General features: G+C 48.5%; 1 protein-coding gene across 1 annotated transcript in view; it reads left to right on the top strand.

Moving 5' to 3' along the window:
* The window catches only part of CPNE5 (copine 5), a 105,270-nt gene that overhangs the window by 36,322 nt on the left and 54,092 nt on the right, over positions 1–14,856 (top strand). The window contains exons 4-7 of the mRNA XM_049765346.1: positions 5,587–5,690; positions 7,203–7,242; positions 7,407–7,483; positions 13,725–13,784. Of these exons, the coding sequence (XP_049621303.1) occupies positions 5,587–5,690; positions 7,203–7,242; positions 7,407–7,483; positions 13,725–13,784 (281 nt within the window). The remainder of the gene's footprint in view (positions 1–5,586; positions 5,691–7,202; positions 7,243–7,406; positions 7,484–13,724; positions 13,785–14,856) is intronic.

Raw genomic sequence — 14,856 nt, 5'->3', positions numbered from 1 at the left:
TCCTGGGGTTCATTTTTTCTCTCTCTTTGTTTCCCTCTGGTTTGGGGGTCACTTCTAGTGATACTGGGGGAGTCATATATGGTACAAGGAATCAAACCAGGGTTAGCCACATGCAAAGCAAGCACCCTACCTACTGTGCTATCTTGCTGGCCCTAGACCACTGTCTCATTTGTAGTTCTTGTGCACATTCTGCTTGCATACAAAGTGTATGCTTGCTAGACCATGCACTTTGGTAGATGTAGTGCTTGAACACACCTGGAGGAGAGTGTATACTGTGTAGCAACACGAGGGGCCCCAAACAGACAGCTGAGGGTCACAATGAGTGCGGTTCTCTACCTCATGCTTGCCTGGCAGGAGCTTTTGCTGTAGACTCAGTTCATGTTAAAGAATACATGGAAGGGGGCCCGAGAGATAGCACAGTGGCGTTTGCCTTGCAAGCAGCCGATCCAGGACCAAAGGTGGTTGGTTCGAATCCCGGTGTCCCATATGCTCCCCCGTGCCTGCTAGGAGCTATTTCTGAGCAGACAGCCAGGAGTAACCCCTGAGCACCGCTGGGTGTGACCCAAAAACCAAAAAAAAGAATACATGGAAGGGGGGGATTTAGAGCCATAGCGCAGTGGTAGGGCCTTGCATACAGCCAACCCTGGACAGACCTCTGTTTGATTCCCGGCATCCCATGTGGTTCCCCAAGCCTGCGAGGAGTGATTTCTGAGCACAGAGCCAGGAGTAATCCCTGAGCACTGCTGGGTGTGACCAATCCCCCTAAAACATAGAATACCTTTTTTTTTGGGGGTTTTTTTTGTGTTTTTTTTTTCCGGGCCACACCCATTTGATGCTCAGGGGTTACTCCTGGCTAAGTGTTCAAAAATTACTCCTGGCTTGGGGGGACCATATGGGATGCTGGGGGATCGAACCGTAGTTCTTCCTTGGCTAGCGCTTGCAAGGCAGACACCTTACCTCTAGCGCCACCTCCCCGGTCCCGAATACCTTTTTTTTTTTGTTTTTGTTTTTTGGGCCACACCCGGTGGTGTTCAGGGGTTACTCCTGGCTGTCTGCTCAGAAATAGCTCCTGGCAGGCACGGGGGACACCGGGATTCAAACCAATCACCTTAGGTCCTGGATCGGCTGATTGCAAGGCAAACGCCGCTGTGCTATCTCTCCGGGCCCCCGAATACCTTTTTTTTTTAAATGGTAGCTTGCATGTTTGATTTCCTTCAACAGCCCCTACAACTTTTTTTGAGGGATGGGAAGGTTTGGGTCTACCTGGCAGTGCTCAAGGGTGGTTATTCCTGGCTCAATGCACAGGGGATCATATATGGTGGCAAGGATTTGAACTAGAGTCACAGCTACTATAATTGCATGCAAGACAAATAAATACCATACCTCCTGTGATAATACTATCACTTCACCCTCTCCTTTATATTTTGATTTTGGGGCTGTCTGGTGGTACTCTGGAACTATACCTGACTTGAAGGTGAAATTTACTCCTGCTAGTTCTCAGAGGAATCAGGCAGAGCTGAAACCTGAGCATCACCCATGCAGAACATATACTTCAGCTTGTTGAGCCACATCATTGGCCTAAAACAAGACGTCCATTTATTTATTATTCGTGAGGAGGCTTAGGGCCATACTTGGCAGGCCCCAGGAGCTCTGTGTTCGAGGGGTGCTCTTGGCCTGCTCGGAGAATAATGTGGTCGGGAGATTGAACCCTGACTTTCTGCATACAAAGCGTGTGCTCTAGTCTTGAAGCTATCTTCCAGGCTCAAAACAAAACTAGTTTGTAAGGATAAAATTATGACTGACTCTCCTAGAAATATAAAGTGAACTCTCATTGAGGATTTATTTAACTTGTCATATGGGAGCATCTGTAAGATATTTCAATTGGTTCAAACAATTCAGAGCACATGCACGCACAGGCAATCAGTAATGTCAACATAAATTTACAAGTGGAATCAAAAGCAGCTACTATCCCAGGATAATAATCGAATAATCAGTTGCATTTCATGGAGCAAAAATCACATTCATTTTCACAGATAGGAATCGTTGGCACTACTCTGTGCTTTCTACACTATAAGAGATGTAACCTAGGTAAAAGCTGCAGCCTTCAGTGAACTCACACTATTGTGACTCACTCATGATAAACTGGGCTCCAAGAATCTGTTTCTGACACATTTTACTGCCTCCACTCTTCTCCAGGCATGCTAACACATGCTAACACACAACTGGCAGGGAAGACCCTGCAAAAAATATGTGTACTGAATTAGCAGGGATTCACTCTATCTCATGTCCTTATTCATTCACAACTGCCCCATCCTGGATAGGGAGTCTTCAGTATCAACTTCAGTTCTATTCATGATACCGAGTTTAAATATCACTGTCCAGCTCATTGCCTGACCTGAAGTGGTGCTTAAAAGCTTCAAGGAGGTTTTTGTTGAAGGAGGGTCGAACAATAGTACAGCACAGAGGATGTTTGTCTTGCATGTTATCAACCTGAGTTTGATACCTGAGTATTACCAGGAGTAATTCCTGAGTGCTTACCCAGGAGTAGCCCCTGATATATTGGGGCCAGAGCAATAGCACAGCAGGTACAGCAGGTAGGGCATTTGCCTTGCATCTGGCCAATCCAGATTAAATTCCAGGCATCCCATATGGTCCCCTGAGCACCTCTAGAAGTGTTCCTGAACACAGCCAGAAAGAAATAAGCCCCAACTGGGCTCGGAGAGATAGCACAGCGGCGTTTGCCTTGCAAGCAGCCGATCCAGGACTAAAGGTGGTTGGTTCGAATCCCGGTGTCCCATATGGTCCCCCATGCCCACCAGGAGCTATTTCTGAGCAGACAGCCAGGTGTAACCCCCGAGCAACACCGGGTGTGGGCCCCCCCAAAAAAAGAAATAAGCCCCAACCACCTCCAGATGTAGACTCCAATGAAAAAAAAAACCCCAAAATGGACAAGAGAATACCTTAGTGGTAGAGTACCTGCCTTGCAAATGGGAAGCAGTGAGTTTGATCCCTGGTATCAGCCAACATATACTGAGTGCAATCCCAGCACCATTGTCATCTGAGGACTCTTTTCTACAAGAGTGCAATCCCCAGCACCCAAGAGGATGGTTGCAATCACTGGCCAGCACTGTAACTAGATAAGTGGTGGTTGTAGCAACTACCACAGGGAGGATGCCAAAACCTCAAGCAATTGACATCACGATTAAATTGAATCAGGTGATAACTCTAAGAAGTAAGCAGGACAAGAAGTATGGTTTTCAAGATGGAGGCTCTGAGCACGCAACACTATTATTAACTCTGACGAAGTTGGGGCTCAAACACACTCATCCATTTCCTCCACTAGCCTAACTTCATTCAACCATCCTGTGTCCTCATCACAGTGAGCTTGGGGGCTTTTGGCTATTGTCACATGTACCATGGCTGGTATAGCCAAGGCCAGAATGCCTGGAATGTGCATAGATGATGTGCCTAGATGTGTCAGTGATGAAGTCAGTGATGAATCCCAGGCAAATTATTTAGCTTGTCTTTGGTTTTGGGAGAGAACAGAGTGTTGGGACACATTGGTGGGTGTTCGGAGGTTACTCCTGCCTATATGTTCAAGGATCTCTAAGGTGGTGCTTAGGGAACAGTATGCAATGAAGGAACCAAAACAGTATCAGCCATGTATCAGGGGCATATACTGTATCTGTGACCTCTGTGTGTGCTTTTGTTTTTTCATCTGTGAGATGGGGAGGCCTTATCTAAAAGAAAAAATAAAATAATATCGTGTAGATGGGTCAAAGAAATAGTAGCTTTGCACAAAGCTGATTTAGGTTTGATCCTGGTACTCTGTATGGTCCCTGAGTACCTTACTCTGGCACAGAGCCCAGAGTAAGCCCTGAGCATTGCCGGATGTGACCCAAAAATTAAAAACAAGCAAACAAAAGATAACACTATGAATAATATTGAACTTATTATTGAACTTAGTTCCGGGGTTTGTTTGTTTGTTTTTAAATCACCACGAGTTATTCATGTTTCAGTTTAAGATGTTCTAACACCAATTCCTTCACCTGTAGTTCTTATTTGTTTTTTTGTTTTTGTTTGTTTGGTTGGGTTTGTTGTTGTTGTTGTTGTTGTGGTTTTCGGATCACATCCAGTGATGCTTAGGGGTTACTTCTGGCTGTGTGCTCAGAAATCGCTCCTGGCAGGCTGGGGGGGACAATATGGGATGCCAGGATTCGAACCACCCTCCATCCTGGATCAGCTGCATGTAAGGCAAGCACCCTACTGCTGTGCTATCTCTCCAGCCCCCATAGTTCTTTTTTTGGAGGGGTGGGCCACACCCAGTGATGCTCAGGGGTTAGTCCTAACTCTACATTCAGAAATTACTCCTGGAAGGCTCAGGGGATCAAATGAGATGCTGGGGATCGAACCTGGGTTGGCTGTGTGCACAACAAATGCCCTACCCACTGTACTATGATTCCAGCCCCGTTCCTCCACATGGAGAATTAACCCAAGACCTGTGACCTGTGCTTGTGCTATGACTATTCATTTGGGGTTCCTAGATCCAGCCTGCACTAAAGGCCAGGGGTCACCACCTTCAAAGACCCCAGAAGCCCCCAACTCTGCCCTTGAATTTTGTTTGTTTGTTTGTTTGGTTTTGGTTCACACCAGTGATGCTCAGGGCTTACTCCTGGCTGTGTGCTTGGGGGACAATATGGGGTACCAGAGATTAAACCCAGGTCAGCCACATGCAAGGCTAGTGCCTCTTACCTGTCTATTGCTCTGATGGAGTATTTATTTTATTACTTATGGGTTTGGAGCCACACATATGCAGTGCTCAGGGGATACTCCTGGCTCTCTGCTCAGAATTCACTCCTGGTGGTATTCAGGGGCTCATGTGTGGTGCCAGGGATGATGCTGGGGCCAGCGTCATGTAAGGAAAGTGCCCTACCAGCTGCTATACTAGCTCTCTGATCCCTCTTTATTTGGTTACAGATTTTGAGCCCTAACTAGCAGTGCTCAGGGGGTGGGTTGTGGCTCTGTGACAGTCTCCTTTAATAATGCTCAGGGGACTCTGGAGTCCAGGGATGGAATGATACCTCCCACATGTAAAGCATGTGTTCTGCACATTGAGCACTCTCTGACTGCTGCCCTTGCATTTCAGTGGGGTATCCTATTAGCACATCCCCAAATATAGCATCCATCCCAGTAGAGTAGCAGTCATAAGGTGAAGAACAAATAAGGGAGAATAGAGAAGTTGGGTCCTTGAAGAGAGGGAGGCCAGCACAGGCTGGGAGGGGAGAACAGGTGAAGACACGGCTAGGGCACTGCAGTGCAGGGCTTGCAATGTTCAGGGCTTGCTCAGGTCTCCAGGAATCCAGCCCATTCTCTGTGGAGGAGCAGGGCTAAGAAGGAGGAGCAAGAGCAGACAAGGAGGGTGAGTTGTAAAAAGGACTTTCCTGTGTTTAGCTGGAGGCACTCTCACCTAGACTGGGGAGACAGTCTTGGCATCCATTCTTACCTGCTCAGGCCAAGGGGTACAACCTGGGGCAACCTCCACCTCCCCAGCCTGGCCCCCAAGTCCATGACTGTCTCCTTTCTCAGTTTGGCCGCACTGAGGTCATCGACAACACGCTCAATCCCGACTTTGTGCGCAAATTCATCGTGGATTACTTCTTCGAGGAGAAGCAGAACCTCCGCTTTGACCTGTAAGTGGCAGATGAGTTTGAGAATGGATTTGGAGGAGTTGGGGGGATGTTATTGGGAGCAGGGCAGTGGGACCTGTGGCTGGGGCTTAATTCATGCCAGCAGGGGTTACTCGTGGGGGCGGATGGTTGTACGGGGATAAAGGCCACAATTTAACCCAGCCCCATTCTCAGAGGAGCTGGGGTTAGGGTGTGTGAGCAAAGCCCCAGACACTCCCCCAGGTAGTCTCATGACATGTGGGAGGGCCCCTGGGCTCAGCAGTGGCACCTCCCTGTGGGAGGAGGCTGTCTTCCACCCCAGGTCCCCACAAACAGCAAAAAAAGAGTCCTGGAAGAAAGATTTCCATTCCAACTTCTACTTCTGTTAAAGCTGGTTCAGGGTGGGCTGAGGGTTTCGTCTGTTCCCCTCAGAGGAATCTGCTGGGGAAAGGGGAAAGATTGTGACAGGACCACATAGCACTGGAGAATTGTGGACAGAGCAGGGATAGGAAAAGGGGGTCTGGGGCCTGTGGGAGCAAAGTGAAAATCAAGGCGGAAGAAATGTGATTGGAAGGTGCAGAGGGCTGAGGGCTAAGAGATGGGGGGTGGAGGGTGAAGGTGAGGCTGAGGGTTTGGTCCAAGGAGAAGCTCTGGAGCCTCAGCTGGGAGCAAGCATGGGCCAGGATGTGGCTTTCAGTGAGGTCTAGTCTGCCAGCGCCTCACAGAACTGCAGACATAGGAATGGATTGGGGTGGGCCTGTGTAGGTGAGGCATATGGTGATGTGGGACGTGAGGTGTGGGGGTGGGATGGGTTGGGGGGGGTGTGTGGAGGGATGTGGAAGGATGAGTGGATGTGGGGGGATTAAGAGGTATGCAGGGGATGTGTGGAGGGATATAGGAATTTGAGGTAGGGGATTGGGTGATGTACATGTGGGGAATGTGGGGATGTATGTATTTGGGGGTTAGGTGGAGTAATGATGGGGGGTTATGGGTGGAATGTAGGATGTGGGTGCTGTATGGTGGAGATGTAGGGGATATATGGAATGGAGATGTGTTGGGGTGCAGAGAGGAGGGCTTCAGGGGGACTCCAGATGAAGGGGAGGCCCAGGCCAGTATCAGTCTCCAGGGGCCCAGGTCACCAGGGGATGCCTCTTCCTGTCTTTGGGTCCAACCCCAGTATTCGATGAAACAGGAAAGATAGGGGCCTAGCTCCAAAAATTAGAACCCCATGAGTGGAAGGTGAAGGAGGAACTAAGCTTGCTTGTCAGCGGAGCTGTCCCCCTCCCTCCCTCCCTTTCCCTCTCTGTCTCTCTCTCTCCATTGTACCAGGGATTCATTCATGCACAATATATGCTCTAAGCTGTGCCACAACCCCACCCTGCCAGCTAGCTCCCTTTTGTCTCTTAGATTTTCCTCCCAGAAATGTCCCGTTAGAGCCATTTTGAAGGGGAGCAAAGAGCCAGTTTGAAGGGGAGCAGGACCCAGGCAGGTTTGGGACAGAGGCCCACTGTTTTTATGATCTGTGTGTGGCTGCAGGTATGACGTGGACTCCAAGAGCCCCGATTTATCCAAACACGTGAGTACCCTGGGACTGCCCAACTGTCCCGGCCTCTTCTGGCCTGATGGTGACAGCGGTGACAGTGCATGGCTGAGTGCTCACATTCCCCGGGCAGGTGGTGTTAGGGGTGGGGAGGCCAAAGCAGAGTGGGTAACCCTGGGCTCTTCTAATCCCCTCTGCAGGATTTTCTGGGCCAAGCCTTCTGTACCCTTGGAGAAATTGTGGGGTCCTCGGGGAGCCGTCTGGAGAAACCTCTCACGTGAGTGCAGAGGGCAGTGGGACTGTCCACATTGCTTCCCAGTTTTGGGCCAACTTTCTATCCACTGTTGCCTTGGAAATACCCAGGCAGGGAGATTAGAGCCTCAGAGTCCTTGTAGGGCCCTGTGGTGTTCTAGAAGTGACTTCCTCAAGGCTGCACAACTAGGGAGTAGAAGAAATGATTTACAGCTGCTTCCCCAGCTAACACCTGTTGGAGGCCAAAGATGGGGATTTGAGGTCTCCTTGGAACCTCATCTGCCCCAATCATCTGCATGACTGAACCTTGGTTCAAAACTAGGGCTCTGTGGAGACTAGACTCTGAGCCTCTTCCCAGAGAAGCCCAAAGGTGACTTTAGGGAGCAGATAGAGCCTGTTATAGGGGTGGCCTCTCTCACTTCTGTTGTCACTCCCATACTTGCTTCTTTCTAGTTCTCGCTGGATATTGTTCACACTATATCAGTAACCATGATCGGGTATCATGGTTTTGTGTGCAGGCATTTGTCACTGACCCTCAGGGACTATCTGGGAGGCAAATTCCAGAAAGGCTTCTCTGTCCCCAACACATTTCTCCTTTGGGCTTACAGAAGAAACTAAGAGCACATTGTGTAGCCAGGGAGCCAGCCCAGGTACAGAGAATGTGAGGAGGGTTGAATGTGGAACTTCTACAAACAATACTTTCAGTTGAAGAGATAGGACAGAAGCTAAAGCACTCAGCTTGCATGAGTTGGTCCTGGCGCACTCCCTAGCACCACATGATCCCCCAAATACTGCCACTGTGAACAACCCCTGAGCACAGAGCCAGAAAGTAGCCCCTGAGCACCACAAGACTCTCTTCTTACACCTTAAAACCAGTTCACATTCAGGGGCCAAGGATATTGTTCAAGTAGGAACACATGCCTAGCACATAAAGAGAGGGCCAAGAGACTAATCCCCAGCACTGCATACTACCACCCCCCACTACCTGTACAAATTGTCCCTGTACAAATAATTTCACATGCAAATTTGCTAACGCCCCTTCTCTGCAGGTCTGTCATCATTTTCTCTCATAATTCAGTATTACTGAGATTCAGAAACTGAGCTCCTCTTTCCTGTTGAAGGATCAATCCTGTCTTAAGTACTACATGTGCATCAGTATTTGAAACCAAAGCCTTCCCTCAGCCCTCCAGGCCTCCACATGCATTACCAGGTTGGAACTGCTTCTGGTGGCCAACATCTGCACTCAGACATTTGGGTCTGTTTCTGCCCTTTGTTTGCAGTGGGGGTGACCACTGAGTGTGGAGAGAGCAAGCGGTCATCTCCAGCATCCAGGTGGCTGGCATGTGCTGCTTTACCGGACCCAGTTTCAGTCTTCTTCCTATATGAGCATCTGTTCTAGGCTGCATTACTTTCTTCTGTGATCAGGAAATTTGTAGCCAATATGCATTACACAACATGCACCCCAAGACAGAAGAGGGTTTCTCAGATGGTAGTAGACATCTCCTCAAACTGTAGCAGACTCTGCAGTGCCCAAAAAGACCAGACTTCTGGACCACAAATATTTTGTTTATTTGTTTTTGAAACTCACTCTGCAATGCTCAGGGCTTACTCTTGGCTCTGCACTCAGGGATCACCCCTGGCATTGCTTGGGGAACTATAAGGGATGCTGGGGATCGAACCTAGGCAATCCTAGATTATAAGGCAAACACCTTACACACTGTACTCTGAAGCTCCAGGACTTTCTTAAATTTCTGACATGACCAGTTGAAACTGGGTCTGAGAACTAACTGAATCTCACATCAGTTTCTGCAACACAGTCCCAAGGCGGACCCCCTTTCTCCTCCTTCTCTACTTTAGAAGCTCTGAGGTAGTTTGCTCCAGGCTTTGCCACAGGGTTTGGGAAGAAGACTTCTCCTTAAGTTTTTTTTGTTCTTGTTTTATTTGTTACTAAATAAAATATTTTATTTGGATGCCAGGGAGATGGTCTAAAGGGCTATGTTCATTCTTTGCATGTGGAAAGCCTGGATTCCATCTCAGCACCATTGAGTCCCACTAACATTGTCAAATATGACCCCTGAGCACAGACTGGGGTATCCCCCAGACATGTTGGATGTGACCCCAAAGCAAAAACACAACAGAAAAAATCAAGAGCATTTAAATTATAATTAGGGCTATCTTTTTTTTTTAAATTTTAATTGCTCCCCCTTTCCTCCATTATATAACAGAGACTGGAGTTGCACACCTGCTTGATGTGGTACCCACATGCTTTTTTTTTTTTTTGGTTTTTGGGCCACACCCGTTTGACGCTCAGGGGTTACTCCTAGCTATGTGCTCAGAAATCGCCCCTGGCTTGGGGGGACCATATGGGACGCCGGGGGATCGAACCGTGGTCCTTCCTTGGCTAGCGCTTGCAAGGCAGACACCTTACCTCCAGTGCCACCTACCCGGCCCCGGTACCCACATGCTTTTAGCTGTGGTCAGGGTGCGTTCGTCAGGCTGTGTGCCCATCAGGTGTGCCCTCCTTTAGTTGTGGGCTTGCTCATCTCATGGTGGCAGTGCTTGTGGGTCTCTGTGAAGGCCACACATGTGTTCACCAGGGGCTGCATCTCTGTGCATGGGGCTCACATACTCATTTTTCAGCTGCATTATTTGCCAAGGATGATACCTCTTTTTAAATTTTTTTTTTTTTTTTTTTTTTTTTTTTGGTTTTTTGGGTCACACCCGGCAGTGCTCAGGGGTTATTCCTGGCTCCAGGCTCAGAAATTGCCCCTGGCAGGCACGGGGGACCATATGGGATGCCGGGATTCGAACCGATGACCTCCTGCATGAAAGGCAAACGCTTTACCTCCATGCTATCTCTCCGGCCCCCTCTTTTTAAATTTTTATATTAGATTATTTTAATTATGATTTTTATTTAGATACGTCCAAGTAGGAAACAAAGTATATATTCCTTAGGCTGATAACTCTTGTGGGACATAAAAACCAAAGGAAGTTATGTGTTTGTTGATTTGTTTTGGTTTTGGTTTTTTGGGACCATCCCTAGTGGTGTTTGGGGGACCATATGTGCTAGAGATTAAACTGTTATAGGCTGCATATAAGCCAAGTGCCTTAATCCCTCGACTAGCTCTTTAGCCTGCTGATGCAACTTTTATTAGTTTTGTTCTTTGCTTTTTATTAGATTTAGAAATTATTAGCCAGGGACCAGAGCAATAGCACAGCGGTAGGGTATTTGCCTTGTATATGGCTGACCCAAGACAGACCAGGGTTCGATCACTGGCATCCCATATGGTTCCCCAAGCCTGCCAGAGCCATTATGAGCACAGAGCCAGGAGTAAACCCTGAGTGCCGCCAGGTATGGCCCAAACCTAAATAAATAAATAAATGTTAAAAAATAAAAAAGAAATTGGGGCCAGAGTAATAGCACAGCAGTAAAGCATTTGTCTTTCACGCAGCCAACACAGGACGGACACTGATTCAAATCTCAGCATCGCATATGGTCCCCTGAGCCTGCCAGGAGCAACTTCTGAGCGCAGAGCCAAAAGTAACTCCTGAGAGCTGCTGGGTGTGACCCAAAAACCAAAATCCAAAAAAAAGAAAGAAATTTGGGGCTGGAGTGATAGTGCTGCAGTAGGGCATTTGCTTTGCAAGCAGCTGACCCAGGACGGACATCAGTTCGATCCCTGGCATCCCATATGGACGATTTCTGAATGCATAGTCAGAAGTAAACCCTGAGCGTCACCAGGCATGGTCCAAAAACCAAAAAAATAAATAAATAAATAAATAAATAAAAGAAGGAATTTATGAAATTTTTTAATTTCTTTTTTTTTTCTTTTTTGGGTCACACCCTGCAGCGCTCAGGGGTTACTCCTGGCTCTATGCTCAGAAGTCGCCCCTGGCAGGCACAGGGGACCATAATGGGATGCTGGGATTCGAACCACCGTCCTTCTGCTTGAAAGGCAAATGCCTTACCTCCATGCTATCTCTCCGGTCCCGAAATTTCTTAATTTCTTTTTTGTTTTTTTTTTTTGTTTGTTTTTGGGCCACACCCAGCAGTGCTCAGGGGTTACTCCTGGCCATCTGCTCAGAAATAGCTCCTGGCAGGCACGGGAAACCATATGGGATACCGGGATTCGAACCAACCACCTTGGATCCTGGGTCGGTTGCTTGCAAGGCAAACACTGCTGTGCTATCTCTCCGGCCCCGAAATTTCTTTATTTCTTAATTAAGGACTTCGATGCTTGTTTTGGGGCCACACCCAATGGTGCTCAGGGGTTACTCCTGGTTCTGTGCTCAGGGATCAATCCTGGCAGCCTTGGGAGATCATATGGTGTGCTGGTAATTGAACACAGGTCAGCCTTGTTCAAGGCAAGCTTCCTACCTGCTGTACTATCTATCAGGCCCCTATTTGTTTTGGAGTCACACCTTGCTGTGCTTAGGCCTTACTCCTGGCAGATTCAGGGACCACGTCCTAGTAAGGATCAAACCTGGGGAAGCCGTGAGCAAGGCAAGTGAGTAAAGCAAGACAAGAAAGCTTCGTAGTCCTAGAGTATAGAGATAAAGGTGCTGCCTTGCATGTGGCCAACCCTGGTCCTATCCCCAGCATCACTTTTGGTTCCTTAAGCATCACCAAATGTTATCTCTGAGCACAGAGCCAGGAGTAAGTTCAGAGTACTACAGAGTTTGGTCCCCAAATAACAACAACAACAACAACAACAAAACAATCAAATTTAAAAATTCAAACAATAAAAAAAAAGTCAAACAATGGGGCTGGAGCAATAGCACAGCGGTAGTGTTTGCCTTGCTTGCAGCCAACACATGACAGACCCTAGTTTGATTCCCAGCATCCCATATGGTCCCGTCCCGTCCCGTTCCCCCCCCCCCCCCCCCCCCCCCGTGCCTTCCAGGAGCGATTTCTGATCACAGAGTCAGGAGTGACCCAAAAACAAAACAAAAAAATAAAATCAAACAAATAAAGGTTATATCTCCAGGGTCTAAAGCAGTTTGGGCAGTTTCCTTGCTTACGGCCTCCTGAATCTGCCAGGAGTAAGGCCCGAGCACAACACTTGGGTTGTGTCAAAACTATTTGTTTTGACTCCAAAACAAATAGGGGCCTGAGAGATAGTAGGTAGTAGGTAGTAGGTAGTAGCTGGTAGGGAGTTTGCCTTGAACAAGTCTGACCTGTATTCAATTACCAGCACTCCATATGATCTCCCAAGGCTGCCAGGATTGATCCCTGAGCACAAAGCCAGGAGTAACCCCTGAGCACCACTGGGTGTGACCCCCAAACAAGCAAACAAAAAAGGAAAAAAAGAAAAACATTGATACAGAGCTTGAGCAATAATACAGTGGGTAGGGCAATTACCTTGTATGTGACCAACCTGAGTTCAATATCAGGCACCTCAGAGGATCCCCCAAACCCTACCTGGAGAGATCACTGAGTGCAGAGCCGGGAGTAAACTTTGAGAACACTCAGTGTGACCAAGAACAAACAAAAAAAAAAAAAAGAAGAAGAGAAAAATCCAGAGGACTGGAACAATAACACAGCAGGTAGGGTTAGGGTTGCATGTGATATTTTCTTTGCATGTGGTCAACCTTGGCCAATATCCGGCACCTCATATGGTACCCTAGTCCTAACTGGAGTGATTCTTGAGCAAGGAGCTGGGAGTAAATCTTGAACATCACCAGATGTAACTCCAAAACAAAGCAAAACAAAACAGAGCTATATCTCCAAACTCATGCAGTTTTATGGTGCTCAGACACAATAAAATTGCTTGCTATGCTGGAAATGGTAGAAACACAGACAGCAGAACTGCCAGACATGTACTTGTGTATAGGATACCAGAGCTTTGAACTTGTGACCATACAAGAATGCAAAACAGAATCTCCAAACCCCTGCAGTATTCTTCTGGGCCCTATTAAAATTTTCAATTTCTTTTCTTTTCTTTTTTTAAGAGGCCAGACCTGGTGATGGAGCTCTCTGCTTGAGGAGCTCTCTGCAATCCTTAGGGTATCAAATGGGGGTCAGACACAAACACCTTCACACTTGTACCATGTCTCCAGTCCCCTGTTTTCAGTTTAGTAGGAGCCACATCTGGTTGTGCTTGAGGGGACTGCAATGCCTGGGATGGAACTCAGGCACTCACACCCACTAGCATTTTCTCTACCGTTTGATCCAGACCAGGTGATTGTCCCCAAGACCAGGGCCCAGTACACTGTGTGCCAGGACGGAGTGCTGGCGCCCATACTCCCTTTTTCTCTCTCCATAGGATAGGAGCCTTCAGCTTGAATTCCAGGACGGGCAAACCCATGCCAGCTGTGTCCAACGGGTAGGTCACTAGAGATCTCGGGGCCCCTAAAGCTCAGATCTCCAGCCAGCTCTGTAGGGGGGCCTCCTCCACACCCCCAGGACCAGGCATCTTGGCCCTGGGAAAAGCCACGCCCACCCAGCTGGAGCGTGAGCAACCCAGAGCTCACAGGTTTAGGGGACTTCTGAGAGATGGGGGCCTGGCCTCTCTTCCCTTTTCTTTCTCTCCTCCTGGTCAGCTTCCCACCTTTCCTCTCAACCTGCCCTCTCTCCATTTTCTCCTGTTCTTTTTGCTTTTTTTTTTCTTTTTGCAATGCTCAGGAGTTACTCCTGGCTCTGTCTTAGGAATTACTCCTGAGGGTTTTGGGATGGGGGGGGGAACTATATGGGACATCAAGGACCGAACCCTGATCAGCCACATGCAAGTCGAGCTCCTACCCCACTAAACTATCACTCCAGCCCTACTTCCCTTCTTCTTACCTCCTCTCCCTGCCTCCCTCAGTTGCTTCCTCTCAATGTCCATTTCTTCCTCCAGGCAGAATCCATTCAGTCAGTCATTACCTCCTTCTGCCTGCCTCACCAGCTGTGGGGGATGTGGGGAGGGGGTCAGTCTCGCTCTCCCACCCCACCCCGAACCATCTGCTTCCTGCAAATGTGGGCGATGCAGACCCTCTCTAGCCCTTCCTACTCTTGTCTCCTGGTTGGAAGGAGGGTTCTCCGGTGGGTGGGGATTGGGGGGCGGCACAGAAGCATCTGCTTGAGAGGTGCCCCCACACACTGTAGAGGAACATGGAGCAGAGCTCCATGGGTCTTGTGGTAGGTTCCCAGGAATTGGGGACCCGGCAGCTGGATGTGGGAGAGAAGGTGGCAGCTGACACAAGGAGAGAAAAACCAGCAGGAAGAAGAGGGATAGTAGTTCAGGGAGGGGGGTGATCAGGGGAGGGAGGAGGCGGGTAGGAAGGCCAACCAGGTGGGAATAGGTTGGGTCTGGAGAGGAGGGAAAGGAAGAAATAGAAGGTTTCAGGCAGGCATGGAGAGGAGCAGATGGAGCGGCTGGGCCGGAGGAGGCTGGTGTGAACATTCCCTCTCCTGGT

This window comes from Suncus etruscus, chromosome 18, assembly GCF_024139225.1.
Source record: "Suncus etruscus isolate mSunEtr1 chromosome 18, mSunEtr1.pri.cur, whole genome shotgun sequence".
Lineage (NCBI taxonomy): Eukaryota > Metazoa > Chordata > Mammalia > Eulipotyphla > Soricidae > Suncus > Suncus etruscus.
The sequence above is the reverse complement of the archived record's forward strand: the minus strand, read 5'-3'. Positions and strand labels throughout refer to the sequence as shown.